The 27,845-nt window shown below is 38.5% G+C and overlaps 2 protein-coding genes and 1 non-coding gene across 8 annotated transcripts; 1 reads left to right on the top strand and 2 right to left on the bottom strand.

Annotated features, from left to right (window-relative positions):
- Positions 1-956: 956 nt before the first annotated feature.
- LOC131300104 (factor of DNA methylation 5-like) lies at positions 957-10,845 on the bottom strand. 4 transcript variants are annotated; one of them, XM_058325784.1, is made up of 8 exons: positions 10,453-10,845; positions 8,627-8,847; positions 7,495-7,678; positions 7,183-7,370; positions 6,399-6,566; positions 5,733-5,945; positions 4,732-4,990; positions 2,898-3,405 (listed from the first exon to the last, which is right to left on the bottom strand). In XM_058325784.1, the coding sequence occupies exons 1-7, from the start codon at positions 10,673-10,675 to the stop codon at positions 4,745-4,747; spliced, it is 1,443 nt and encodes a 480-aa protein (XP_058181767.1). In that variant the 5' UTR covers positions 10,676-10,845; the 3' UTR covers positions 2,898-3,405; positions 4,732-4,744. The 4 variants fall into 4 exon arrangements, with proteins under 4 accessions (XP_058181770.1, XP_058181767.1, XP_058181768.1 ...); XM_058325785.1 differs by having other exon boundaries at positions 6,399-6,554; positions 10,453-10,760; XM_058325786.1 differs by lacking the exon at positions 10,453-10,845 and adding an exon at positions 9,548-9,920.
- A 2,763-nt stretch (positions 10,846-13,608) lies between these two features.
- Positions 13,609-25,021, top strand: LOC131300101 (AP3-complex subunit beta-A). Of its 3 annotated transcripts, none has more exons than XM_058325775.1 (11): positions 13,609-13,987; positions 14,811-14,887; positions 15,911-16,160; positions 16,837-17,466; positions 18,781-18,954; positions 19,452-19,578; positions 19,683-19,762; positions 21,733-21,933; positions 22,583-23,571; positions 23,895-24,164; positions 24,381-25,021. In XM_058325775.1, exons 1-11 carry the CDS (start codon positions 13,772-13,774, stop codon positions 24,748-24,750), a joined length of 3,384 nt encoding a protein of 1,127 aa, XP_058181758.1. In that variant the 5' UTR covers positions 13,609-13,771; the 3' UTR covers positions 24,751-25,021. The 3 variants fall into 3 exon arrangements, with proteins under 3 accessions (XP_058181758.1, XP_058181757.1, XP_058181759.1); XM_058325774.1 differs by having other exon boundaries at positions 19,653-19,762; XM_058325776.1 differs by lacking the exon at positions 14,811-14,887 and having other exon boundaries at positions 13,853-13,987; positions 19,653-19,762.
- A 2,669-nt stretch (positions 25,022-27,690) lies between these two features.
- Positions 27,691-27,763, bottom strand: TRNAK-UUU (transfer RNA lysine (anticodon UUU)). Its single transcript has one exon. It is a non-coding gene; the product is annotated as a tRNA-Lys (tRNA).
- Positions 27,764-27,845: the final 82 nt, after the last annotated feature.

Raw genomic sequence — 27,845 nt, 5'->3', positions numbered from 1 at the left:
CACCGGACCGAATTACAACCATGGGTCACCTTAGCAAACTGGAGAGTTGGTTGCTAAAAGAAATACGTGAACACCATGCATCTCTACTGTACACTGTGCAGCAACGACTCCACCGGTCTCAAAACTAGAAGTTAACTTACAGTCTCAAACAGTTGGCGAGAGATGATGGAATTGTCTATTCTGAAGCTGGTACTTTCTTAATTGACTCCACTAGCAACAAAACGCTGTTGAAATTACGTCTAAACTAGAGAAAGCTTAAAAAAACTATTCCATGTACACAACATACTTCTTTCACTTGTGAGATATTTTACTACTTCAGTGAGGCACTCATACACCAGCAGTGAGGCACACATCAAGGGTTTGTCAATAACACAACCGCACAAATTTTTAACATGCATATAAAGACTTCACAGCCTGAAAGAAAATACTTATGGTTGTAGGCGCCCAAGGAATTGTTAGCCAGATTACATCTCACGCTTATTAGACTTTCATTGCTTGATTACGTAATTGATGATCGCCTTCAGACTTCCTTATCTTCCCTCCTTTGGATTAAATATTTCAGGAACCGCATACATCCCACTGGGATTGTCGTTTTTGATTTCCGACAATGCGTTGGCTACAGCCTTGTAGACCTCATCACCACAATCATTTCCCAACTCTTTCAACTTATCATCATCTTCATCAATGATCTCCTGCATTTTCAAAGGATTATAATCACACTCTAAACCTCAACATACAACATTAGGAGTTTGGAAACCAAAAAGCACAAACTGTGGCAACATTCCACGGAGTCAAAGGAGTTTAAACTAACCCTTGATCAATTCCTTGACATGTTACATATTTTCAGCATTTAGGGAGGTGTATAGGCTCGATTTATTATTTGAACTTTGTGGGTGGCATCGCCTTGATGCTTTTTCAATAAAATTATTACTTACCAAAAAAATATGGGCATGTCTAATTATACATGAAAATAAAATAGCTTCATTGTTTCATTAGTCCCTTCAAGTCAAAGGCATCATCCGGAATGAGGATCAAAACAGAAAATGTTATTTACCTCCTGGAATTGGTGTTATGGTCCCTTGTTTCCCTTTTCAAATTGGTCCCATCCTGCATGAGACATGTAATTTCAAGCACCAATGGCCATTCAAAGGCCATTCTTTAGTTTGTTTCAAAAGTTCTTGTCTTTTGATATAAAAAGTTCTTGTCTTTTGATATACAAAATTCGTGTTTAAGCTTTTCATGGTGAAGCTTCATGCCCACCAATTCGTACCTCAACTTTTTATTTTGCTGCCCAATAAGCTCTGTGCTGTTCAAAAGTAAATAAATAAATTACCCCGGGTCCCGTCAATCTTTGTGTAATTTATTCAATGATTCATAATTTTTTTTGCTGTTCAAAAAAAAAAAGCTCCAATGTTTTCGTGTCCAAAGAAATATGGAAGTTAGTTAAATATGAATGTTCGACCATTAATTCAATATAAATCTATGCATCTATGTTTCGTTTTCGATTTTGAGAGAGATTTTTTAGAGTAATGATTGGAGAAAGATATATAGAAAAAATTTATCAAAAAACTGTGTTAAGAGATTTTGAAACTCCAAAACGAACCAGCTGCTTCGTTGTGAGGTTTTGGGTCGAATTTAAACAAGTGGAGTTAACTGTTACAGTATTTATGGGATAAAGAGTTGGGACTTGGGAGTGGAGGTTGGCTTCATTTTAATGGGAGAAATTATTCACGGCTCTGCGCAATCTCACCCGTCCATTAGTGTAATCAATGGCTGAGATGTGTTTTCAATTTTGACCGGTAAGAATTAATTGCCGATCAAAATTGATTTTCAATCCGGACCGTTCAAAACACTTTTAGACGCGTGTGATGGTGCGCCGTAAATACTACTAGTATTTACAGTAACAGCCGTGAAGAAGTTTTTCAGTTCATTAATACTACTCCGTACTAAAGAGTTGGGAGATTCTATTCAATCATAGCACGCCCAAAACGGCACAGTTCCGGGTGCTGCAAATTCCAGCTCACAAGGGACTACAGGGACCCGGCTCCCCAGACGGTGACGGTAGAACTTCCTTCCCACTCGAGATCCTCTTTGCAGAAAAAAACGGTGTGCCAAGTGTATTTAGACTGATAGATTGTGTGAGTTCCTTTTTAGTACACTGTTTTAAAATTTGTGCGCAATCCAACCGCCCAAATACACTTAGCATAGAGGCACACTGTTTTCCGGCACAGAAGACCTCACAGGTGCTTCCTTCCACCTTTTGGAACTTGGTACCTTCTCATTGAGAGTTCGGTCAAACTCTTTGATGGTCATAAAAAATACTCCATTGCTCAAGGACTTTCAGTTCCCATATGGTTATTTGCCTCTGAAAAAGAAAAAGGGAAATACCTTGCTCATTTTTGTACAAAGTTCCAAACACATCATCAAGGACTAAAGCATTCAAAGAACCCAAATTCCCAAGAAGATGGTTTTATGAAGGGTGAATTTGAGACGGGCAAATCGGGAACAAGGGATCTTACAATGCATCGTAGGAAAGCAAAAAGTAACGAGGGAAGCTTATAAGTTGCAATAGCTCTTTGGTATTGGGGTTCAAATCCCACCACGTGCTAAATTCTGTGTCGGGCCAATTCATCCGAGACTTTGTCCCAGTTTTAATTTAGTTTTAATTTTAATTGGACCCTCCGCCAGTAAACAGGGACAGTTCATCAGGGTGTACACCGAACCATAAGGAAAAAGAAAAAAAGGTTCGCAATAGCTGAAGGATTACAAGCAGTGGATTAATTTGGTGTAAGATTTTACTGAAGTAATATCCTCATCAAAGTAGAAACAATTTTGCATGCGTTTCATCACAAACATAGACTAGCATGGTCGACAGATCAAACCAGTTGGCAAAGATGTTACAGCAAAGTAGACATGATTGCACTGTCTGTGATACTATAATTGTGTTGCTGAACAGCCACAAAACCTACAATAAGATTCATATTATATCCGAAGTACTAATACTTTTCAGTTTTCAAGCGATTTCCTTCTATATACTACTGTACGTGTCTTTGTGGGAATTCTGGAAACAAGATTATCATATTCGGCTATTTGCAGGAGATTGCAAAACCACTATTTTGAATCACCGGACCAAATCAAAACCATGCCTGTCACCTGAGCTAACGGGTGAGCTGGTTGCCAAAAAGCTACGGGAAGATCTTGCCTTACTACTGTACATTGTGCAGTGACCCCACCGTTCACAAAACTAGAAGTTAATTGACTCAAACTGCTGACGAGAGATGATGGAATCACCTGTACTGGAGTTGGTGTTCTTACTTGACTTCCACTAGCAGCAAAACGCGCTTAAAAATCTTTGCACAAAAGAAAGCCTAACGAGAATAATACTTGAGGTAGTACCTTCAGCACCTGAATAACATGGGAAATTTTGGTACACAGTTAGTACTCCTCTTGTCCCATAATCTTTGTCCCTTTTGGGAATTGTAGTCACCTTTTAGGAGACATGTCATAATTGCATTCAAATTCGAATTGAAAGGCATTATATCCGACATGCCCTCCCTTTATTCTCATTGTTGAATACATTCAGAGTCATTTGTAAGGGACACTTAACAAAAACTACTGAATTTCACACATTTAACTTCAAAAGAGGACTAAAACTTTGCAACATGTCCAAACGGAAAGATGTACCTACAATTTGGCTGGCTATAATTTCAATTAACACAAATCTGTTAGGATCTCAAGCCACCTAAAGTAACCAAGGAGAATACACTGACATTACTTTCTGAACAAACAGCTTAAGCTCAGTAACCTGTCATGTGGTAATCAGTTATGTTAAAAGGCACATTAAAAGTATGGTAATTAACTTTGTAGCTGCAACAGTAGGGGAAAGTATTATGGACTTGTCCCACATCGCTCATCTAAGCCACTCAAGCTTGGTTAATAAATTCTAGAGGTTACTCCACCTATTGCCAATTGGTTTTAGGTTGGAACCCTCCAAGAAATCTAACATGGTATCAGAGCTAGGTCTTGGGTGGCCTCACCTCGCGTGGGAAAGTCTCTGTGATCTCTGTCGCCCGAGTCAGTCAGTCAGCTCCTGGTCTGTCATCTCCACGTGCATTCGGGCTGCACGTGAGGGGGAGTGTTAGACTTGTCCCACATCGCTCATCTAAGCCACTCAAGCTTGGTTAATAAATTCTAGAGGTTACTCCACCTATTGCCAATTGGTTTCAGGTTGGAACCCTCCAAGAAATCTAACAAGTATTATGGTTTCTTGACTTCTTGCTGTATATGACTACTTTCTCTTTGCCATTCAGCCTCGCATGGGTTAACTGTTTGAATCACTACATCTGAAACTAGTATATGTCATACTACAGCCTCGTAGAACATGATATAACTGGTTAATCATCAATATCTAGCGCGTGGAATATATGATCACGAGGTAAACTGATTGACAGTTATGAGTTTGATGTTTGACAGTTATGAGTTTGATGTTTGACAGTTATGAGTTTGATGTCCGAAGGTGCATATTCTGTCAAGAAGGATCAACACAGTGAAAAAGACAGTGGGAGAGGAGGAGAAAAAAGTTTACGGATGTATTTTAAATTCCTTCGACTAGGTTAAGATCGGATTTCTAATTCGGTGAGGTTCAAAAATAAATTAGGGTTCAACAATAAGACTAGCACCACAAATTTTGAACTGCAAATAGGACTTCTAGTCTGAAATAGAAACACTTACGATGTGAGTGCAACTAACGTGCTAAGCCAACTTTCCTCTTACGCTTATTAGTCTTCCATTGCTTGATTAAGTAATTGATGATCTCTTTCAGGCTGGCTTTTCTTCCCTCCTTTGTATTCCAGATTTCAGGAACCGGATACATCCCACTTGAATTGTAATTGTTCATTTCAGTCAATGCATTGGCTACAGCCTTGTAGACCTCGTTACCACACTCATTTCTTAGCAATTTCAACTTATCTTCATCTTCATCAATGATTTCCTGCACTTCTAAAAGATTATAATCCACACTCCAAACCTCAATATACAACATAAGGAATTTGGAAACCAAAAAGTCCAAACTATGGCATTTTACATTCGGCAGTGTACTGATGAGTGAAATATGGGTATGTTCAAGTTTATATGAAAAAAAAAACAGCTCCATTGTTTCATTAGTTACTTCAATCCAAAACCATCATCCAGAATGAGGATCAGCACAGAAAATGCTAGTTACACCACAACAGATAATAGTGATATGAGACAGCCTCATATCATGACCTATGACCTCCTAGAATTGATTTTAAGGCCACTAATCATAGTGCTGCTTTCCCTTTCCAGGTTGCTCCCATTCTGGATGATACATTGATATCATGAACAAGTGGAGCAATACTATTTCCTGGTATATACTGTTTGCTTCCCATGTAATACAAGCATTTTGTCTTCGATATAAACAGATACTTGCCATGTAATACAAGCATTTTGTCTTCGATATAAACAGATACTTGCCATGTAATACAAGCATTTTGTCTTCGATATAAACAGATACTGTCCACATCTTGAAGTCTACTGAACACCCCATAATACTACAATCATTGGACTGTCTACTTTCACTGGCTGAATCCGTGTTGGTAATTGAGTTTTTGGTTCCCAAATGTCAAACTTTTCAGGGCATGGAACGGGTTTCACATACTTGTTGACAAAATGGAAATGACAATGACATTTGTAAGGTTCATGGACAAACAAACCTCCAGTCTTCCTTCAATGGTAATTTTCTTGAAAGGGTGCCAGTGTGGATTCTTCATTTCTTCTTCCCAAGAAGAGCATAGTTTGGCAGACATCTCATCACAGTCTCCAACAGAGCACTTCTGCAAGCACAGCTCCTTAAAAGGTCTGCGATCAACCTCCCCCATTCTTTTAATCCTAAGGATTGTTCGGTCACTCAGCATATCTTGCAAGCCCTGCATGAGAAAGCGAGGAGAAATGAATATTTTTGACATCTTGTATTTGTCTACATGGCGATGAAGAGAATAATGGAGTTGTTTTAATCGAAATGCCTGAAACATTTATGTTTCCTAGGAGACGAAAAGTCCGAAACTGAACATGACTGGAACCCCAAATTCCAATGTTTCCCCTGACACTACCGAAAAGCACCGAACATATTGATATTTTATGAAACATTGAGTTCTTTTGACACCTATTAGAAATATCCAACAATGATATTTTCATTGATTCCCAAATTCTTCTGGCAACATTTCCAAAACGTTTCCATTTCCTACCTAACCAAGACAACATGAAAAACAAAATTTTGACCCTTGATTTAAAAAATGGTACACCATTTGCAATCCATAGCATTGCAAACATAAAATATAAATCAATAAATCAATAAAAGAAAGGAGCAGATAGAAATATACACTTATCGCTTCTTTGCGGGCATCTTGCAGCTCATCATTAGATATACGCTCCTTCAATGTGAGTGTTCTATTAAGATTCTCCATATACTGTATCTCTTCTGCTTTTTCCTCCAATGCTTCTCTCAAGGCATGATGGTCATCGCTTTTGACAGTGTTCTGATTATTCAACTGCATCATTTTAAAGCCATTTTATTAGGTTCTTTCAAAAAAATTTACTAAAATGTTGATGACAGAATATCCTTAAGCAAGATTCCCTATTGCCATTTTAACATACGATGACAACATTGTAATTGCTAAGGCATTTAATAATTAAAAGAAAAAAAATGTTGCACAAACATAAAAACAAAGACAAAAGAATTTTTGTTCCAAACTTTGTTGAGCTGCATGAATCTGTTCCCTTCAGTTGGCTTTAATAAAAACTGAGCCAGGATGTTCGTTTTTATCATATTGACAATGTTTCCCCTTGCATTCTCTATTCCTTTAAGTTCCCTCAACATGGACCAAACAATTCATCAGCTCATCAATTGTTTTATTCATGCATGGCTGCACCATCTAAATCACTCACTCCCCCTCATTTTGTCTTCAAGTGGTGCAACTTCTACCTTCCCCTTAATATCGAATTCTTATTCAATATTTCATTGTAACAAGACTATTTTTTAACGGCTTGCGCTGGTTCAATACCAACTAGTCATGACTTCCAGCCTAATTTTTCCCACACTTATCAAAAGAGGATATGAGACCTCAATGGATGCCTCCACACATTAAAACATGAAATAAACTTTACCTCTTCCTTCTCAGCAAGTATGTTTTTCGGCGCAACGTAAGCTTGGGAGTTTTGCTCCTCCAATTCTTTAACTCGTTTCACAAGTTCTCGTCTCTGATATTCCAAGTCACATTTCAGCTTTTCATTTTGACTCTTCGTGAACTGCAATTCGTACTTCAACTTCTTATTTTGCTTCCCAACAAGCTCCGCTGTTTTCATGTCCCCAGAAATATGGAAAGTTAGAGACATTAATAGTCACAAAAAGCTTCTAAATGCTGAATACTTCTTTGTAACTCAAAAGTGTTTTGAGCATTCGTAAGAAAAATCCCATACCTTCGGCAAATGCTTGATGGAGCCTATCATTCTCTGCAATCTTCTTGACAAGAATCGCACAAGTCTCGTCATACTTGTGCTCCAGTTCGCACAACCGCACTTCATAAACCAGAGAGTCATTTAGGTTCTCCATATACTCTCTTCCTTCCACTTCCTTCACTTTAACAATGCTCTCGTCATTCAACTGCATCATTTTAAAGCTATCTTATAGGAGTAGAGTAATTCAGATATTATTATTGAAGAATTAATGACATAAAATGCCCTAGTAAGATCCCATCTTGAGATATCCAGATACAATGCTAAGATGCAGAAGCAGAGGTACTAACCATTACAAATTTACAACATTTAGTACATAAAGTGACTTGTTAAAAATACATACATTCACTGGCGTAAACCATCTAAACTGAGTTCAACAAGACTTTGTTCCAGTCTTGGGTTGGGATAAATGGATCCTACCCTCCAGTTAGCTTTATTAAATTCCTTTTCCTTTCCCTATCATAACAGCCCTACTTGATACGAGGTACTTTTTGTCCCACCACTAGGATCAATATACCATTATAAATTTATAATGTCATCAAAGTACCTTGTATCAAGTAAGATAAATCGTATCTTTTTAAATCTAGAGGTAGAAGAAACTTGGTCATAACTTTTGTGCCACTCTTAAGGGTCATGAACTCACAACTTCAATAACCACACTCCTATACTCCTAAGTCCTAAATCCTAATTAGATGCAGTTGCAGCTTGATCTCCCCGATATTTCTCATATGGTTGTACAATTAAAAATGCCCCTACCCCAGGAACAGATAGAAAGCTGTGTTCAGATTCTTCAGAAAGAAAGATGAAAGAAACAGAGACAAGATGGAATCAACTGTAACCTTACAACTTACAAACATGTATATCTTTTAAAGGCGTGAACCAGTTTAATACCAAGTCATCGTGATTCCAGCCTGATTTTCCATTAATGATGCAGAGATGAGCCAAAACACTGGCCAATTCATACTTACCATTAAAATAACTATGAGTGAAAATTCAATTGGCAACACATACCATCAAACCCTGAAGTAAGGGTGATTCCCGTTCAAATTCGTTTAGGAGAGACACTAAACTACTTCAGCATCCGGAAGATACTTACTTCTTCTCTCTCCGCAGGCATGTTTTCTGGCTCAAGGTAAACTTGGGCTTTCTCCAGCTTCAGGTCTTTAGCTCGTTGCACAAGCTCTTGTCTTTGACACACCAAGTCATTATTCAGCTTTTCATTTTGAAGCTTCATGGAATGCATATTCCGCCTTTGACACTCCAAATCCCATTTTAGCCTTTTATTTTCCCACTCAATAAGCTCCATTCTTTTCATCTCTGTGAAGCTACAGTAAGTTAGAGACAGGAACATGTATGCATAACTACTAAGATGTCAACAACATATAAAATCCCGATCAAGTATGCGAAAAAATAGGAAAGAAAGAAATTTAACGACTTCAGAGGCAAAAACATAGTGTTGAGCAAGTTTTTGGAATTCTGAGAATAGGATCACCTAAACATAAAGCATGTTCTTCTAAGAGACCGACCAACTCAGTTCACAACATTGTTTCAATTCAATTTCTAAGGGTGATACTGAACGGGCATCTGCATGGTAGAAAGCACATGCTATTGACTCTTGAGACTTACTCTGCACTCTTTTAAGGAAGTATAATTGGTTTTTCCTTATCGTTTTCCGGTTATATCTATCTTCTGTTATCATAATCTATTGAAAAGGCGTATTTAAAAGTACCAAAACTTCTGGGTCATGATATTGATGAGTGCAATTTGGTTAACCCCCATTACTCACAAAGCTCTACTTCGATGACCAAATCTGCTCATCTCTTACCTCTTGTTTAATCAGCTAATTCTTGCAAATCAATCCCATATGGTAAGTGTTCGATCAAAAACACTTTATCGCGCGGCATTCTACTAACCACAATCAGTCTGATCTATGCATAGACGTCAATCCAATTCCAATAAAAAGGCTTTTCAAAATTTTAGTCCAAAAAAATTAGAAAATCTTGGACCTGACACTTACCCATATTTAAACGGATTGATTTGGTTTTTTCAAAATAACAAACATAACTCATTCCCCAAACTGCCGCCCCCCTTCCTTCTTCCCCTTCTTCCCGGCAGTTCCACCACCTCCTCCCCCTTCTCCAAGGGAGAGACCTCCAAATCGCCCCATCATTTTTGGTCTGCAGGCCCTGATCTGGGGAACCTGGATTTTGGCTCTTGGATCCCATTGGCCTTAGTGACGGATTTTTGGGCTCCCAAAAACACCAGTGAAGGCATTTTGCAGCAGCAACTGCAACGAGAGTGAGCTACGATTGGATGCATGTCATGGTTTATCTACCTCCGTCCACAATCAGCCAGTTCCAACACCAGGGCCGATTTTCTGTGCTCTTTGTTTACTTTATCTTTGTGATTTGTGTTTTAGTGATTTAACTCTGTAGTCCTGTGGACCGTGTAATTATCAGTCTATATTACATTTCCTAGTTCCTAAAAAAAAGGTAGAACTTTGTGCGGGGCCCACATAGGCAGTGTTCAATCACTTTGGGTGGACAAAATGACTCCTAACTCTCACATTGGGTGGAATCGCGGAAAGAACAAAAATTTCTCTCTAGATTTACGTTATTCACATTTTGTCAAACACATGCAATTGAATTTCATAGCTATCCACCCCCTTTGAATTGCATGCTGAATGCTTTGATAAGAAAAGAGAAGTATTAGAGAGTTTGGAGTGATTTGGTGCGAAATGGTGAGAAACGTACAAAATTTACGTAACATTTTTTTCCTGGGTTTCCTCCCCTTTCTCATCAAAATGATGAAATTTGATGAGAGAGAGAAACCCTTTCTCATCACAAGTTTTGTATGGGTAATATGACATCTCTCATCAAAACCCTTTCTCATCACAAGCTTTGTATGGGAAATATGACATACCATCATCAAAGGCTTGTTGGAGCCTATCATTCTCCGCGATCTTCCTAACAAGACATAGGGTAGTATCGTCGTATTTGCTCTCCATTTCGCACAATCTCTGATTCTTCACGTCGACCTCTTTGGCAAGGCTCATGTTCAGCCTCCTTGCTCTTTGATCCGACAGAAGCTTTTCGCGTAGGATCTCATTTTCCATTTGCAGTTCGGAAACCCTCTTGGCCATCATGATCTCTACGCCCTCGCCACACCTTTTCGCTCGCAAATGAGACGCGAGAGAGAGAGAGAGAGGTCACAGGGATGTGGAAGGCTACTGCTTAGTGCTTACCACCACCTTCTATTGCCTTCTATAGTTGTTGTTCACAGTGAACCACTTTATCTGTGTCACTGCCGTTTTCGACCATAGGGGCCCACCGAAGTGGAACCCCATTTATCGAGAAGTTTTTCAGTGCCGGATGGGCACCGGACACGTGGTGCTGAGCACCATCTCGGCCGTTCAAACGTGTTTTGAATTGTTCAAATCTGTTTGGATAAATTTTGAGTGTAAAATTATTAAAACACCCCCTTAAGCCCAAACAGATTTGAGCTATCCATTTAGACGGCCGAAATGCGTGTTCGGCACCACGTGACCGGTATCCGCTCGGCACTGGAAAATTTCTCTTATCGAGACGTAAATTACTTGGGCTAGCCTTGAGGCCGATGTGGTTCCTCATCGCTAAGGATCGCTGTGAGCGAACCGCATGTCAAGTTAGGATCGCAAATGAGCCCAGTAGGAGTTTTGTTGTGTTCGAATTCGAGTCATTTACTAAACATGGTAAAATATCTGAGTTTGAGCTCAGCTCAGCGGTGAACAAGTCAACTAAGCGCAAGTTATGTATTTAACAAGCCTTTATAAATGAGCAGATCCTACTTTTTTTTCGAGTCGAGCCGAATTTTGGAGTGTTAAGTTTTGCTCGTTTACCAAATCAGCCCAAAACTCAAGCTCAACTCGAATTATTAAACGAGTCAAGCCTCGAACTGTTTGCGAGCTACTTGGTTCGTTTGCATTTCTGGCAACGGTAATTGAAAACCATTAAGAGCCTGTTTGTTTGGAGATAAGAGAGGGGGTGAGAGAAGAAAGAAGACGTTAGTTTTAGGGGAACAAGGTAAGGGGAGAGCTTATCCCCTTTCAAGGGTCAGCTTATTCCACCCATTCTTCGAGTAGCAGTGGGGAAAATGATTTATTCATCTCTCGGACTGTTTTGTATTCTTTATACAATGATGATTAAATGAGGTAATCAAGTATAGTAACTTTCATGTTATCCGTTGTTATTCACCCATATTAACTACTACTCACATCAGTACTCTATAAGCTAATCTCCTTTCTTAACTAATTCGCTATCATAACATATTCACCTGTTATCTACCATTATTTTTTATCCATCCCAAATCTTATCCGTTCAACAAATGAGTTGTGAAACGTTACTCTAGTTTGTCACAAAAAGATCAACTCCTTACTCCATCCATTTACGAGTTCTACTACACAACTTGCTCACATATATATCTCCACTCACATATTTATTGAGTCCTAGCACGCACTGTGTTGTAACTTCTTTTATCCATTCCTCCCTTTGTTATTTTAATTTTATGTGTTATTCCGGGCTTAAAACGTGATTTGAATTGTTCAACTCACAAAATAAGAAAAGAAAAAACATGCCTATTAGATTTACTTTGGTCTTATATTAATAGATAGATAAATAAGTTGCATTTTGTTAAACAAATTTAGGTTTCAAGTTCACAAAAAATAACATGTTCACTGTTTGGATCGTAATCGTGGACATGGGATGAATTCACAAATTTTTTACATAGGACTCGAGATGAGTTTACAAAACAGGACTGCAAGAGTATAGACGGAACTATGAGGAAAATGTTGATCCCATGTTGCAAGGACATATTCGGTAGCAAGCCATAAACGAACCGACTTGTTTGCCAACTTGAAAATGAGCTCGTTGGAAAACAAATCGAAAGTTTTAAAAGCCCGTTTAATAAATAAGTCGGCTCAAATTAGTTGTAAGTCGACTCTAAACGTGGTAACCAATGTATTAGTGGTGTAAGTGTGCCCCTATGCCTTCACAAGTGTGGTGTATTTTTGCGCGTGTTTACAGTGTTATTGGGCAAGATAACTTGTTCAGTAGCTAGGAAAAATTAGACTTTGGTTGGAGAATACCCAGGTTTAAGTTTTCGTAATTCTTATTAGAGCATTTTCAATTATTACCCATTTTATTACTTATACTCAAAATTTGAGTAAAAAACTTAAAAATTCATCTCCAATGTTATACCCATTTGCCTACCTATTTTGAGTTTTAGTAGTTTTACCCATTTTTTTCACACCAAGATTGGGGTGACTCAAACCCATACACATTTTTTAAATACTCTTTTCACTCCCATTAATTACAAATGTGCCTTTTAGGCTCCGTTCCGCAACTCAAAAATAAATACTTATTTTTTAAGAACAATTTCAAGCTCAAAAATAATGTGTTTACGCAAATAATTTTCCTACCAATATGGATCTTGTTTAATAGATTTCATCAAGATCTTTTATACGGTGCAAAAAAAATTTAAAAATTATTTTTTATTTACATTATTTTTGAGTTTGAAAATGCGAAATAAGCAGCTTACTTCCTCCATCCCAAATTCTTTGTTCGATCCGCAAAACAGAGTGTTAAAAATAATATAATTTTTGCAAGAAAAAATCAAAAGTTTTTTAACAACTTACTAGATATCAATGAGTATTTTTAATTTGTGAAAAAAGTTTAAATTTTTTCTTGAAAAAATTGCATTATTTTTAACACTTCGTTTTACGAACCAGACAAAGAATATGGGACAGAGGAGTATTTTTTAAGAAGGTTTCTGAAACGAAGCCTTAGTAATAGATTTAGGTACAAATATGAGTTTATCATTGGAGATGCCTTACTCAAACCAAGTTTTTGACTCAAGTTTGAATTTTGGGTGAAAAAAAAGGTAAGGATTGGAGATGCTCTTAGGGTTAAACATACTTCTAACACCTCTCATATGTGGTGAGACCTTAGTTTTGGTTTTAGCACAGATGCGATCGATGATGATATGGTGTGACGGAGCAATAGTCCACGGAAGCGACGGCACCATGAATATGCATTTTATTTTTTTTAGGGAGGAGGGAAAAAAAACCTTGTTTTGTAGCACACACTGCATGCCAAACAGGCCCTAACCTCCGTCTCCGATCAAATGGCTTCTTCCTCTTCTCCATGGAAACAATAACTGCTCTCTCTAGATCAGACGTTCCCGGGAAAAAAAGAGTCTAAAGACGATGTTTACCCAGTTCGGTGCTACTGCAGAGACACTGAGTAAGGCATCGTCTATGGTGTTTCGGATCGGCACAGACGCTCACCTCTACGACGACCCCGAAGACGTCAGCATCGCCCCGCTACTCGACAGCAAATTCGACTCCGAGAAGTGCGAAGCTCTCAAGCGATTACTCGCTCTCATCGCCCAGGGCTTCGACGTTTCCAATTTCTTCCCCCAGGTTACCTGCCTGTGCATTCATACATATAGAATCAGTCGTACTTTTTCTCGTTTAGTTCCTGAGAAAACCCAAAAAAAATAAAAAATCTATTCACTCCTCCAGTGCATTGTTTGGTAAACATACCATTTACTTTGTCAACTGAAATGGACTATTGTTCAATGAGCAGCAAGAAAATTCTGCTTGAATATTTTGTGCAACATGAACTTCATCGGTCCAGCTGGTTGATTTGTTTTATTTGTTCGAAACAAGCTCGGATTAGTAGGAGCTAAGCCACATAATGTGCGTCCATGAGCGCGAGTGTGGAAGTGTCTTGAAAAAAGATCCAAATTACTCAAATTTGCAAGCGTGAGGGTTGATAGCGCGAGCGGATGGTCTTATGTAAGGATTATGTGATTATGAGCAGGATGGTCTTATGTAAGGATTATGTGATTATGAGCAGGAGACGCCGAAAGTTGAGACTTTTGTTTCAATGCATTGATACAAACTTCTGTGAAAGTTGAGACTTTTGTTTCAATGCATTGATACAAACTTCTGTGATCGGGATAGAGAGTGAAATTTAGACACATTTTACAGTACATGAATAAAATTGGACATTCTCATTTTCTTAATTCTGGCCAAACTGATCCATTAGTCTGATCGATCGGTTTGTAGGTGTGATATGAACTGAACTTGCATGATTAGAAGAGGTTGAAATTTGAGACTCATTTGTATCGGTGAATTGATTGCTTCGTCTAGTGATTTAGTTATGCTTAAGCCTTTGCGACATATGTTTGAGAATAATTAACTGACTTGAATGTCAATATCTCTTTTATGGACCTGTTAGGTTGTTAAAAACGTGGCATCTCAGTCTCTGGAAGTAAAGAAGCTAGTCTACTTGTACCTCCTGCACTACGCTGAGAAGTATGCTGCATTCTGTAATCTTTGAACTACATCTTGTCAGAACCTTTTCATGAATCAGAAAATGTGTATATATGCATGTTTGTATGTGTCGATAGCTCGATATATGTAAAGGTCTTGTGATATGTGCTTATGCCGTCCAGTTCGCACCTATGGGCATAGTTTGAAATTCATGGGGTAGATGAGTGGTGTACTTGCAATTTGGAGAAGGGGGCCCCTAGTAAATATTTTTTATAATTTGAAGAGGCTAAGGTAACATTATCTTAAATTTAAGGGTTAAGATAAAAGGAAGAGCCAAGTTCAAGGCCGGCCCAAGGGTTTTTAGTGCCCAAGGCCTATTAAAAAAGTGTGCCCTTAAAGAATTAATACTTAAAAAATTCTACAGCGACAATCACAATACAAGAAAACCAAGCCAATATAAAGTTCTACTAATCATTACATACGAATGGGATGGTGGGATGGGCACTTGGGCTTATGGGATGGTGGGTTGGTCATTACCTCCAATTGGGCATTTTTTTTCATTCTACTGGGCTTAAAAGAAGTCCTACTCAAACCCAAGTAGTAAAAATATTGGAGTGCCCCTAAAATTTGGCATTTTTGGGATGCCCAATTCCCATGCCTCTTGGGCCTTGTGCTTGGGCCGGCCCTGGCCAAGTTACTTGTTCTTTTTATGTATCAGAAATTGAGAGGGTTAATGAAAATTAAGAGCATTGCCCTGCAGGCCACTCTGTGTGCTCTGGGAGTTTAGTGTTCACTTTTTTACTTTCATGGATTGTTCTGAGTAGTAGATAGGTTTTCTTGCCAAGTTGTATTGACTAAGCATAAAATGTGAACAGCACTTTGAAGGAAGTTTGAGTTTGGTCTTCTTCTGGTTGAACTGATAAATATCCTTATATTGTATTTGAGTAGAGACATTATTCATAAATGTTTATGCTCAATACATGGAGGCCAGTAATCAAATGTTGGTTCGTCTTAAAGCATGCCATGTGTACTTGTATTACTTACTTCTCTGCTTTCATATTATAGGCGTCCAAATGAAGCATTGCTGTCAATTAATTGTTTCCAGAAGGACTTGGGGGATTCAAATCCTTTGGTTCGGGCGTGGGCTCTCCGTGCCATGGCAGGGATCCGTCTACATGTAATTGCACCTCTAGTCCTGGTGGCTGTGACAAAATGTGCAAGAGATCCATCTGTATATGTTAGAAAATGTGCTGCCAATGCCCTCCCCAAGTTGCATGATCTGCGCATGGAGGAAAACACTACAACAATTGAAGAGGTCCGTTTATATGCTCTTCTAAACTATTCGTTTGTCCACTACTGTTATGACATAACAAAGACATGTAGGAAGCTTTTAAGAAATGAGAGAAATAGTTTTCTTCCAGGTTATCAGGATATCTTGGAAACTAAAAGGTCAGAATTTCATGTTTTTGATGATTTAGATTTTACCACTCATATTGTCTTCCACCTATGCCTGGAAGAAAGTGAATGATGTCAGAACTCCGCGTGGTTCATAGCTCTGGTTTTCTTATAATCTGGCTGCTCTAATTTTGGACTAAGAAACTTCTTCTACAACTACTATTCTCCAAGTATACTACTCCTTTGCATCTCTTCTCACTTCCTGGATTATTGTTTTTTATTTTTCCTTACGACCTAAGATTCTTTCTACTTTCCTGACTAAACCTATTCTTTCCATTCCAACTTACCCTTAATGGTGTGAGTCGTGTGACTCATTCAGATCCATGCACAGTTTTCTGTTAAGGCCATTTCTTGTGTTCAAACGAGGGCAAATTCAGAAGTTTATGCCTTAAATTTTTAGCTTCTCACCTCACTCCTTTAATTTTGAGTCTTTGACTAATGTTTTGTCTAAATCCCTTAAGCATGGGATCCTTTCCATTTCTGTCTATCCTTCGACTTGTGGTGTTGAACAGTAAGGTAGAATGTTTCTTTTGTAGATTGTTGGAATTTTATTGAACGACAATTCTCCTGGAGTAGTTGGAGCTGCTGCTGCTGCTTTTGCTTCGGTTTGTCCAAATAATCTGTCTCTGATTGGCAGAAATTACAGAAAGTTATGCGAGACTCTTCCTGATGTGGAAGATTGGGGCCAGGTTGTGCTAATTGGGATCCTTTTGCGTTATGTAATCGCAAGGCATGGGCTCGTGAAAGAATCCATTATGATGTCTTCTTGTGCTACTGAAAGTTCTCATTCTGACAATGGTGGCTCAGGTGCTGATTTCAGATTAAACGAAACAATTGACAACAAGGGCTTTGGGGTTTATGAGTCTGAATTAGCAGAAATTGTCTCCAGGAGTTACCTTGAAGGACCAGAGAAATATTTGGCACGATCAAGTCATGCTTACAGGGGCTCCTCTGAAGGGGATTTTTCATGCTCTACATCTGCCAAAAGCAATGATGATGTGAACATCCTGCTGCGGTGCACATCGCCTTTATTATGGAGTCATAATAGTGCAGTTGTACTTGGTGCTGCGGGGGTGCACTGGATTATGTCACCAAGGGATGATGTGAAAAGAATAGTTAAACCGCTTTTGTTTGTTCTGAGATCATCCTATGCCTCAAAATACGTGGTATTTTCTGCTCTTTTGATGTTGCCCTTTTATGTGATGTAAAATCCTATTTCGTATGCACCTTGCCTTGTACTTACATGCGGGTACGCATATACAGTGGCATTCAGAAACTTTCGATAGATAAACTACAACTATGGAGGGTGTGGGTTTGGTCAGTGAAAACGGAATTATGGCCTAAAAAATTTTAACCAAGAAAGAAAAAAGAAAAGAAGTAAAGTAGAATGATATTATGTGAAATCCTCTTAGGATTCTCCCGAGAATTATGATGGTATTGCTAGGAACCCTTTGCTTTTTCTTTTGTTGGAGAACATCAAGATTAGGTAACCCAGTGGTATTGGCAGTTGTTAGTTATCAGTGGAAGTTAGCCTGCAATATCCATGTGATCAAATATCTTGGAGATGTCATATGGCATGAAAAAGGAAGAACTCACTTCTCAAGAATAGGGCAAGGCTCTTAGGCTGTCTTGATCCCACCCTCCTTAAAGGGCCTTTTTGCTCTTTTGTTCTGCTATTTCTATGTGAGATGAGTATCGCACATTACTAGCCTTTTAGACTCCCAGTAAGGAAGCAACCCTTCGTCGGCACGAGGTTTGAGTATCCCAATTGTTGTTAACGAACTCTACATTGAAAAAGTAGAAAACTTTTGGAATCTATTTATTTCTAGTGAGAAATCACTTGTAATTCTAAAGACAGGATATATTGCCGGATAAGGCTTGTTTCGGAGACCCTATTATGGCAGAGTAGGATGGACAGATATCTCACTACAGCCACCAGATGGTCTGGTGCATGAATTGCATATGCTCAGAAGCCAAATGTGAGAGGATGTAAAGAGTAAATCATAGGTGCCTATTCCTATTTTGCAAAAGCTTGCATTTTACGGTTGAGGACCTTGGAACATTTCATCAATGTTGAATAGATGTTTCCTTCTGTTATGAACTTTAAAGACCTCAATGGTTGAGAAAGCGGAGTTGGATGAGAACATTTCAAGTAAATTGCTCCATCTAGTTTCTTTTCGCAAGAATTCCTAGTTTCTTATCGAAGGAATAATTAGCTTGAATGCCATAGTGCCACCTGTGATAAAAATCTATCCTATGAGGCCCTATTCCATTAGGTCAAACTTTCAGTAAAACCATTTTGATTTTTTTTCAGCACATTTTATCGTCTACATGCTGACTGGTGCATGAGTGAAACTTGACAATTCTCCAAGGTTCTAAAGGATCAGTAAATCCATTGCAATTTTGGGTATGTCTATCTGCATTTTTGTTTCAAACCCTTTGTTGGGATCTTTATTTTCACTTCTATTGACTATTTGCAGGTTCTCTGCAACATACAAGTGTTTGCTAAAGCGATGCCTCGTATATTTGCTCCTTATTTTGAAGATTTCTTTATTTGTTCTTCAGACCTATACCAAATAAAAGCTCTGAAACTCGAAATACTTTCTTCCATCGCTACAGATTCATCAATTTCAGTGATTTTACGAGAGTTCCAGGTACTTTAAGCTGTTGTAGGGTTTTTTGTTTGTTGCCAAGGAAGCTTGTCATCCATTAAATATTTTCCAGAGGTAAAGCAAAAACTCGGAAATTGCGGAAATTTTTGTTTTTTGTTCGTTACTATTTTTATATTTTGCTTACCTCAAAATCCTGTTAACTGTTGCTGCATTTCAAGTTTTGGAGAACCATAGTCTTTCGGGCTGGGTTTGTCTTAATGTTTAAGTTTGGTCAGATGCTGCACAAAAATGGTTACTGTTTCCAAGGTTATGTGTACTTTCTTTGTTTTCTTTTCCTTCTTTGAAACTGCCCTTCGTTTTATTATGGTTTGTGTATACGAACATTGCTTGAAAGAATAAGAATGACTGGAATTGTGCAATAGTGGCTGGAGTTGTGTACGATTTGGGGACAATATTCTGTTGCTGGAGTTGTGTACTAAAGAATTTTGTAGGTTCCTTGAGGTGCATGAACTGATGCTAACCTCTTAGTGTGTTGCTAGGATTATATCAGAGATCCTGACAGAAGGTTTGCTGCGGATACTATTGCAACGATTGGCTTGTGTGCACGACGACTTCCGAACGTAGCTAACATGTGCTTGGAAGGGCTATTGTCTCTGACTAGTCATGGTAAGCAACCAACTATTCTCTAGATCGTCTTCAAAAACCCTTACTATCTTCTAAAGCAAATCCCGACATGGCAGAATATTTGATTAGTGACATGGGGTCAGCAGATGGAGAAGCAGGCATTTTGGTTCAGGCACTAATTTCCATTAAATCAATCATCAACCTGGATCCACTTTGTCACGAGAAGGTATTTCTGGCACCTGTCTTCTCATGTTAGCTGTAATGTTTTCCTACTGTTTCTTTTTCTATCAGATTTACCCGACTTTACAGATCTTTTATTTTCTACTGGCAATTATAAAGGTAGCACATGTAGGGTATTCCATCTTAAACACTGTTTTTCGCTTCATGTTTGGGAATGGTTTCTGGAGCAAGGATGTACCTGCTTTTTTGTTGTTTCGTGTATGTTTTCTCTGTTTTGTTCTGCATTTAAGCCTGGTGGTACTTTGGATATCCTTGGAGCTGTAATCTTTAATTTCACCTCAAAGTGGACCTCATGATTATACTGTGATGGTGGAGTCGGCAATGTTTTTAGTCTCTGCAAAGGTTCCTCTCTTATTGTGTTTATCATTGTGGGAAAGGCGATTGTTTCAATTTTCCTTATGTTCAGTCTTGGACGTAAAATAATAAAGCTTCTTCTTAAGAATCTGGGAGACATAGCTGTGACTGTTAGACCCTGTGGCTTCTTGTTGCTTTGATGTATCACATACATTCTTTGCTTTCGACCTCTATTTTTCCCCAGCTTGCTTGAGCTTGACTTTTGGGATGTAGCTGAATTTTTGCTGGATTACTAAATGTTGACTGGCTTCACTATTCTGGAAAGCGAGTTATTTAGCCGTTAAGTATCAGAGGCCAGTGCAGCGTTCTACTTTGCTTTAAAAATCAAAACCCACAAATGGGCCACAATAAGCATGACTCAGCAAAATTCAGTGTTGTACTTCAATATTATGTCTGTCATTAGGTTTCCCTCATTATCAAACAATACTTGTCGGGTGGGAAGGGTAAGACCTCTTTTCCTTGTGGCTGGTTGCTGGCAACCTCTTTTTATACTTGCTTACTAAACTTTTTATGTCCATACATAAACACTATTCCAAATTAAGATGTGTAAAATGTTACCATCCACTCTATTACTGGTGAGGAATCAAGCTTGGTCTTTCCCATACTCATCTCTGCAAAAAAACAAAAAATAGTAAAACAAATACTCGTCAATGAAGTGGAAGCAAGCAACACCCATAACAATTAGGAACCTTGAAATGTGATCATGTAGGTCTTTGCTGAAGATCAGGGACAGTGTTAGACCTGGAAATGAGTGGTGCTGAATGCTGATTGTACTATCATATATTTGTTTTGGTAGGACGTTGACTGTCCTAAGTAGTCACAAAAATTATTTTCCTTTGTCTCTGATAAAGTGTTTTCTGTTGCCGGTGAAAAAGGTTCTGTTGTACAAGCTATGCCTGAAAGTTGGGAACCATGGAAAATAGTGATCTCAAAAGCGTTAAGCCAGAATTTCGAATTCATTAAAAATTGGGTTTTGCATGAGGAGAGAGTTGTGCAAATGGGTTTAAGGACGGATACGTTTTTTTATCTGGAACACAGCAGCTTGTATTTCTGATGTTGAAGGTACAAGATCAATACAGATTTACCAAAAATTGGACAGATAAAAGAGTAAGACGTAATCTATTTTTTTTCTCAAACACAAGTTGAACCCTGTCTGAATGCTTTTGTTTGCTCTAACCAAAGGTAAATCATGATCTTATGGAATTGCTCTTTCCTTTATTGATGGAGAATCTTGCTTCTTGGTCCTGTAAAACTTACGTAATTTACAATTCATGAGCACATTGTTACCTTTTTGCTCATTGGTTTTATGTCTGATCTTTTTAGCTTGTAGACATGCAATAGTCAATGCCGTGATTCAAACCTTTTGTTCTCTCTTTATATTCTTAGTTTGGGAAAACAGCAACTAGCACTTACTTCTATTATGTCTCTAATAAGCCTGATATAGTTAAGATGCATCAATATGCATTTTATGTTGGTTTATATCCTAGATCGTAATACCTTAAAACCTTGATAACCTCAGTTTGCTTTGGTGACATATGTTGTTTGATGATGATATCTCATGATGTTATTTCAGCTGTTAACCCACCTCTTTAATTTATGAAGGTAATTATTCAATTGGTTCGAAGTTTGGAGTTGATCAAGGTGCCTGCTGCCCGTGCACTGATAGTTTGGATGGTGGGAGAGTACAACTCTATTGGGGAGATTATTCCGAAGATGTTACCCACAGTATTGAAGTATCTGGCTTGGTGTTTTACTACAGAATCACTTGAAGCAAAGCTACAGATCCTTAATACTGCTGTCAAGGTAGGTGGAATGGGTGAGTTGTTCTTATTTCCCCTGTTCTTAAGTATCTGCATGTGCATCAGACTGGGGAAGAACTGGTTTATGAGTAATTTTCTTGGTTTCGACAGAAAAATGACAATTAAATCATTCGGTCCAACTTGAAAAAGTAAGTTGTTTCAGAGAATAAAGAATAGATTTGAGTATTTTGGGGAGTTGGATTTGAGATCATCAATTCGTTATGCAATGTGTCAAATACTATGCACTTGTCTATCTGAAGGATTAGAGAATCGGTTGGTCATAATGCCTTGAGCCACAAGAAGCCCCAGCTACTTAACCCCCTACCGTTTTAGGATGTAAAAGATGTATATTCTGATGGGAAAAGAAGTGCTGGCCCTTTTTTTTGCCAGTTTTGTCACTGTCTCGATGCCTCTTCTGTGAATTAGAGCCTTAATATTCAACTAGCTGTCCTCTTGCTGAGTAGGAATTGTTCTTCAGTTGTGTCGTATTGTCAACTGGTTTTTGTTCTATCAGCAACCGGGGAATCCTGCTGAGGTTGCTTATAATTGAATTTGTATGTCCTACTCATGCACGATGCATCTTAGCATCCTTTTATCGCTTATTGATCCATCTTAGTGTCATTCCTCGTTTCACCTACCTCTCTTTTTCTCAGGTACTGTTATGTTCAGAAGGGGAAGAAAATATGGGGATATTCAAAAGAATCTTATCCTATCTGCTTGAACTTGCCAAATGTGACTTGAACTACGATCTCCGGGACAGGGCTCGAGCTCTGAAGAAACTTTTGTCATCCCATACAGCTTCTCATGATTTGGAGGACGAAGGGAAAAGTTTGTCAGAAAATAAGAACACCAAATCTGCAGTCCAGGGCTTATTTTTTGGGTTACAAACAAAACCATCTTCTGAACCCATTAATTATCACTTTTACCTCCCTGGATCTCTCTCACAGATTGTTCTTCATGCGGCCCCAGGGTACGAACCTCTTCCAAACCCTTCTAGTTTGATCTGCGATGAGCTTGGTCATGGCCCTGATGATGTTCAAGGAATAAAAGCAGTGCGAGGACCAACCAACAGTGACTCGTATGGAGTGGATGGTTCAGACTCAGTATCTGAATCAGTGGATGGAGAAAGCGCTTCAGATTATAGTTCTCAATGTTCTATTTCAGGTTCAGGGGGTGGTGGTGAGGGTGGGTCTGCGAGTGAAATTAATGACGATGCCGACCCATTGATTCAAATTTCAGATGTTTCTGTAAATCCAGATTGGGTGCCACAGAAGAATGGCGAGTCTGGATTGGATAATTTTGATGAGCTGATATCCAAGAAAACTCTTGAATCATGGTTAGATGAGCACCCATCATCTGAACTAATTCATGTCCGAAGATCTTCAGCAAGGATATCTATTGGGGATATTGGTAGCAGAGTCAAACTTAAATCCCATAAGCTTTTAGATCCTGCCATTGGGAGTGGGTTAAGTGTGGATTATACTTTTTCATCTGAGATTTCAACTGTATCCCCTCTGCTTGTATGCGTTGAAGCATCTTTCACAAACTGTTCCTCTGAGTCTATGTCGAAACTATTGTTGCTGGATGAGGAATCTAGCAAAGGTCTAGATTCTACGGAACATGCGTTGGAAACATCTGAGAGGTAATATGCTATACTTGGTAGATGTCACCTATCTTTTTTCTTTTTTCTTGGCATCGTAGTCTAAGTACTCACTTGTGATTAAGTAAAACAAAACCCTCTTTGATTCATCTGATCCCAGTGACAACCAGGATAGGAATGAACAGGAAAAAAAAACGAAAATAAAGAAAATTGTTTATAGTGTTTGCTTGAGTATGCTTAATTTTGTTTATTTTTCCTTGCATCGTATATCTTTACCTCATAAGGGCTTTTTGATACATCTTGGAACTGTGTTTTCTCCACGTTCCAAAACAAAATCTCGATATCTATCCTTCTGATTCCTGCAGTGAATCAACACCTTCTAAGGATGTGCCAACTCTGGTTCCTATGGAAGATATTAGTTCACTAGATGCTGGTCAGACAACAAAAAGAATCCTCCAGGTTCGCTTCCATCACCATCTTCTTCCACTGAAGCTGGTTTTATGGTGCAATGGCAAGAAGCATCCTGTTAAGTTGCGGCCTGACATTGGATATTTTGTAAAACCTCTTCCAATGGACATTCAATTGTTCACAAGCAAGGAATCTCAGCTCCCTGGAATGTTTGAATATATAAGGAGGTCAGTTACTATCATCATTGTCTCTTTTTGTCTTTCAAAGATGTTACCCTCCATCTCCCTCCTCATCTTTTGTTACTTCCAGTTCTATTTAGGTAGGCAAAACAATCTTTTCATGCTCTTAGTGATCTTCTGAATTGTGTCCTGGATTTTGGAAAACTCTTCTGTCTTTTTGATGTTATCTTACTTTGGAACTTGTTGTAATATAACATGTAACAGTTGTACATTCACCGACCATATTATGGAGCTCAAAAACGAGAAGGGTGATAGCTCGCTAGTTAAAGACAAGTTTCTTGTGATTTGCGAGAGCCTAGCACTGAAGATGCTAAGCAATGCAAATCTTTTCCTGGTGTCTGTGGACATGCCCATTGCTTCCACCCTTGATGATGCGTCAGGTTTGCGCTTGCGGTTTAGCGGTGAGATACTGAGCAACTCACTCCCCTGCTTAATCACTGTTTCTGTTGAAGGTAAATTGTCTGAACCACTTACTGTGTCTGTGAAAGTCAACTGTGAAGAAACTGTTTTTGGCTTAAATCTATTGAATAGGACTGTTAATTTATTAGCTGAGCCTGTTCCAGCGGACTTGTGATTTTGGAAGGTTTAAACTCTGTTATTCATCCCGTTTTGACGAAATGAAATGCAATCGTGCCTTCTTGCATGTGAAAATGGAGAACACCTGCATGTAATGGTCTTTTGATGTAGCTTTTCTTGATATTTGGAATGGCGTCTACCTAACCGGTTATGGTGCCAGTGCTCAGCAGAATACTGAGGCTAAATTTGGTATGGGTTCGTTGTATTGTAACCTGGAAATCGTATTGCATTTAGAAATGGAACGTTTCATTGATGGTTCTTTGAGTAAATATGGGTGGCATGTTTCTGGTTCTCAAGTTATTGGTTGGATTTTTGTGCTAAAAGTAGGATTGTTTTGTTGTTCTGCTTATTAATCAGTATCTGCTCGGTATGTGATGAAAAGGGGGAAGCAATCTGATGTTTGCTAGTGTTTAACCTGTTGCATTGCCTGCTGCACTGAACTTTCTTTAGAACATTCTCTAGAGCCTAAGGAGACGACATATACGGAACACCCCTAAAATGAAACTATTTTTGCGGCCTTTTATGCGAATGAAAATCCACTCAACTGAGTAACAAAACAATTCAAAATTAAAAAAGTCAAAAAAAAGGCAAAAAAAAAAAGAAAAACAGAATTCCAAGCTACTACTCTTTCAGGAATTGTTTTTTGTTTTTTTTCCCTCTCAGTATTGTCAATAAAATTTTGTTTCAACGTAAGGCCCTCCAGCATTAACCATTCTGGTGATACAGAATGAGTATTCAACTATTCATCAATTTTAATGAAGCAGTGGAATCAAGAAAAAATTATTTGGGAGAAGTAAAAATAGTTTTAAACTCGATAGATATATAGTACGTGCTATCTTACACAAAGTAAAACTTCAAATATTAGTCAATATATATTACAGTATATACACCAAATGAAAACCCAAACGTATACAACCATATCTCCATGGGGATAAGTGTACCCGAATTTATTTGGTCAAAGGCGTTTGGTAGTCAACTTCATTTATTTAACCACTAGAGGTGGTAGCCTAGTTGATAGGCCAGTTGCTTCCCCCATACGAGACTCAAGTTCGAGTCCGAGAACGTCTTTGTCCAACAGGGGGATGGTGTACTACTTTTAGCTAGTATCTCGGACTCTTGGTGGTGTTGTGGTGACGGTCTATCCTCACGGGCAGTAGTTATTGCTTAACCGGACATTCCACAGTGGATAGAAAGTCCCTATGGTTACGTTGAGAGGGGTTGCTTTGCCAGTTGTCTCCTCCCACCATTTTTTCTAACAAAAAAAATTTTCATTTATTTGTCTCGAGTAATGATTTTGGCACTCTCCCTTTTCATAATCACACTCAAATCCTTTTCTTTAGTATTCTTATCATGCGTATTTTGAACGACATATATTAAAGCGTGGTCATCAAAAAATAGAGTGCTAAAATCAATTATCTTTCTCTCAAAACTATTTATTTATTTTGGATAATGATTTTGACACTTCACTTTTTGACAATTATTACACTCAAATGTTTGTCTTTTAAAATTTTTATTATCATGTGTATTTTGAATACTAAAGACAAATATTGAAGTGTGGTTATTATCTTTAAAAGACAAACATTTGAGTAAAATTGTCAAAAAGTGACAGTGACGTAACAAAATTATTACTCCTTCAAAAAATTCCCTAAAACATTGCAAGGAACACCACAAGAAAGGTCTCCGATCTGTCTCCACGAGTCTGTCCTTAATGTATAAATAGCTCTGCTATGAGCGGGGACAATTCGCAGAGACAAACGTGTTTGGCTCCATTTGGATCCCGAAAAAATCAAGAAAAATATCCATAAATTTTTTAATATTATTTTATGGAGCCCTGTAAAAAATCAGCTCCAGTGAATATCGATAAGTATTACTTTTGAATTTTTAGATTTTTTCGGGATCTAAATGGGGCCAAACGCGTTTGTCCCTGCGGGTTGTCCCTGCTCATAGCTTTTTTGATGTACAAACCATCACGTTGCTCTTAGCTGAAACCCCACCACCTCTATCCTTCTTGGCCATCCGGTCGTTAAGCAGGAGGAGATACTGGCGAACTTGAGAATCATTCCTCAAAACCATCGGGACCTCATCCGAGAGAGTGGCTCCAGAATTTTAATCTCGTTCCAGTGGATGCTTGGATCTGGTTTTGAGGGAGTATAAAAACAGAAGTTGTGGTTAATTAAAAATATACCCCCAACAGAAAAAGGGTTTCATTTCTATCAAAAAGGTTTTATGAAGTGGTGTAGTGGATCTAGGATATGCCTAAATTTGTGTACGTACTAGAAAATTATAATATGATGTGAAGAAGCTCATGGTTAGATTTGGAGTGGGACTCAGCTCTAGGACCAGACTTGTCCGCAGCAGTTGCATCGATTGACAAAGGAAAGCGCAAGTTGGAGGATGTGCCAGCTGATCTATGGGATTGGTACAATACCGTGTGAGAACCTCTATACCATACCATACAACACCAAAATGGTACAATACCGTACGAGTACATCCATACGGTACCATACCACACCAAAACGGTAAGCTCTTTCCATGTCTAGAGGAGCAAAGAGATAGGTCTGCTTCAACGCAAGGGGAACATGATCTCTGACCTGGGAGGAGCCAGCACATGGAAAGTCCTATTATGAGGCAAGATCAGCCCATTCTCTCCTCTCAAGAACTTTCTCAAGTTGTATTCTGCTTTCGGCAGATATTTCCAAACTACTTTTACTGATAAAGTATCACCCCATGTGATGACAGTAATGCTGTCGACTATGATAAGCTATTTTTATCTTTATCGAAGTGAAAGTAAGATTGTGGAAAATCCCTCAATAATATATTCTGTTAGTCCTGAAGATTAACCCTCGCTTGATAGTTCTTGAAGTACTCCTTCCGTCCTTTATTATTTAGAGTTTAATATTTCATCTCACAAAACCAAAAGACATTGAAAGGGAAAAATCGCCGTCTGTGGGAATCGAACCCACGACCACGTGGTTAAAAGCCACGCGCTCTACCAGCTGAGCTAAGACGGCTATTACGCATCGTGTTAACAAATAAAAATATATAACTTATATTCTTGTTGATCATGATTGGGGAATGGAACCATTCGTCCGC

Source organism: Rhododendron vialii, chromosome 9a (assembly GCF_030253575.1).
Source record: "Rhododendron vialii isolate Sample 1 chromosome 9a, ASM3025357v1".
In the NCBI taxonomy this organism is placed as follows: domain Eukaryota; kingdom Viridiplantae; phylum Streptophyta; class Magnoliopsida; order Ericales; family Ericaceae; genus Rhododendron; species Rhododendron vialii.
The sequence above is the reverse complement of the archived record's forward strand: the minus strand, read 5'-3'. Positions and strand labels throughout refer to the sequence as shown.

Excerpts from the sequence above, each read along its gene's own strand:
- LOC131300104 (XM_058325784.1), bottom strand. The coding sequence starts at position 10,675 with ATGATGGCCAAGAGGGTTTCCGAACTGCAAATGGAAAATGAGATCCTA. Across the intron at positions 8,848-10,452 it reads CCAACAAGCCTTTGATGATG|AGATGAAAAGAATGGAGCTT; the intron begins GTATGTCATATT and ends GTAGCTTCACAG. Across the intron at positions 5,946-6,398 it reads CCCGCAAAGAAGCGATAAGT|GGCTTGCAAGATATGCTGAG; the intron begins GTATATTTCTAT and ends TTTCTCATGCAG.
- LOC131300101 (XM_058325774.1), top strand. The coding sequence starts at position 13,772 with ATGTTTACCCAGTTCGGTGCTACTGCAGAGACACTGAGTAAGGCATCG. Across the intron at positions 19,579-19,652 it reads ATTGTCTCTGACTAGTCATG|AATATTTGATTAGTGACATG; the intron begins GTAAGCAACCAA and ends CCGACATGGCAG. Across the intron at positions 19,763-21,732 it reads ATCCACTTTGTCACGAGAAG|GTAATTATTCAATTGGTTCG; the intron begins GTATTTCTGGCA and ends TAATTTATGAAG.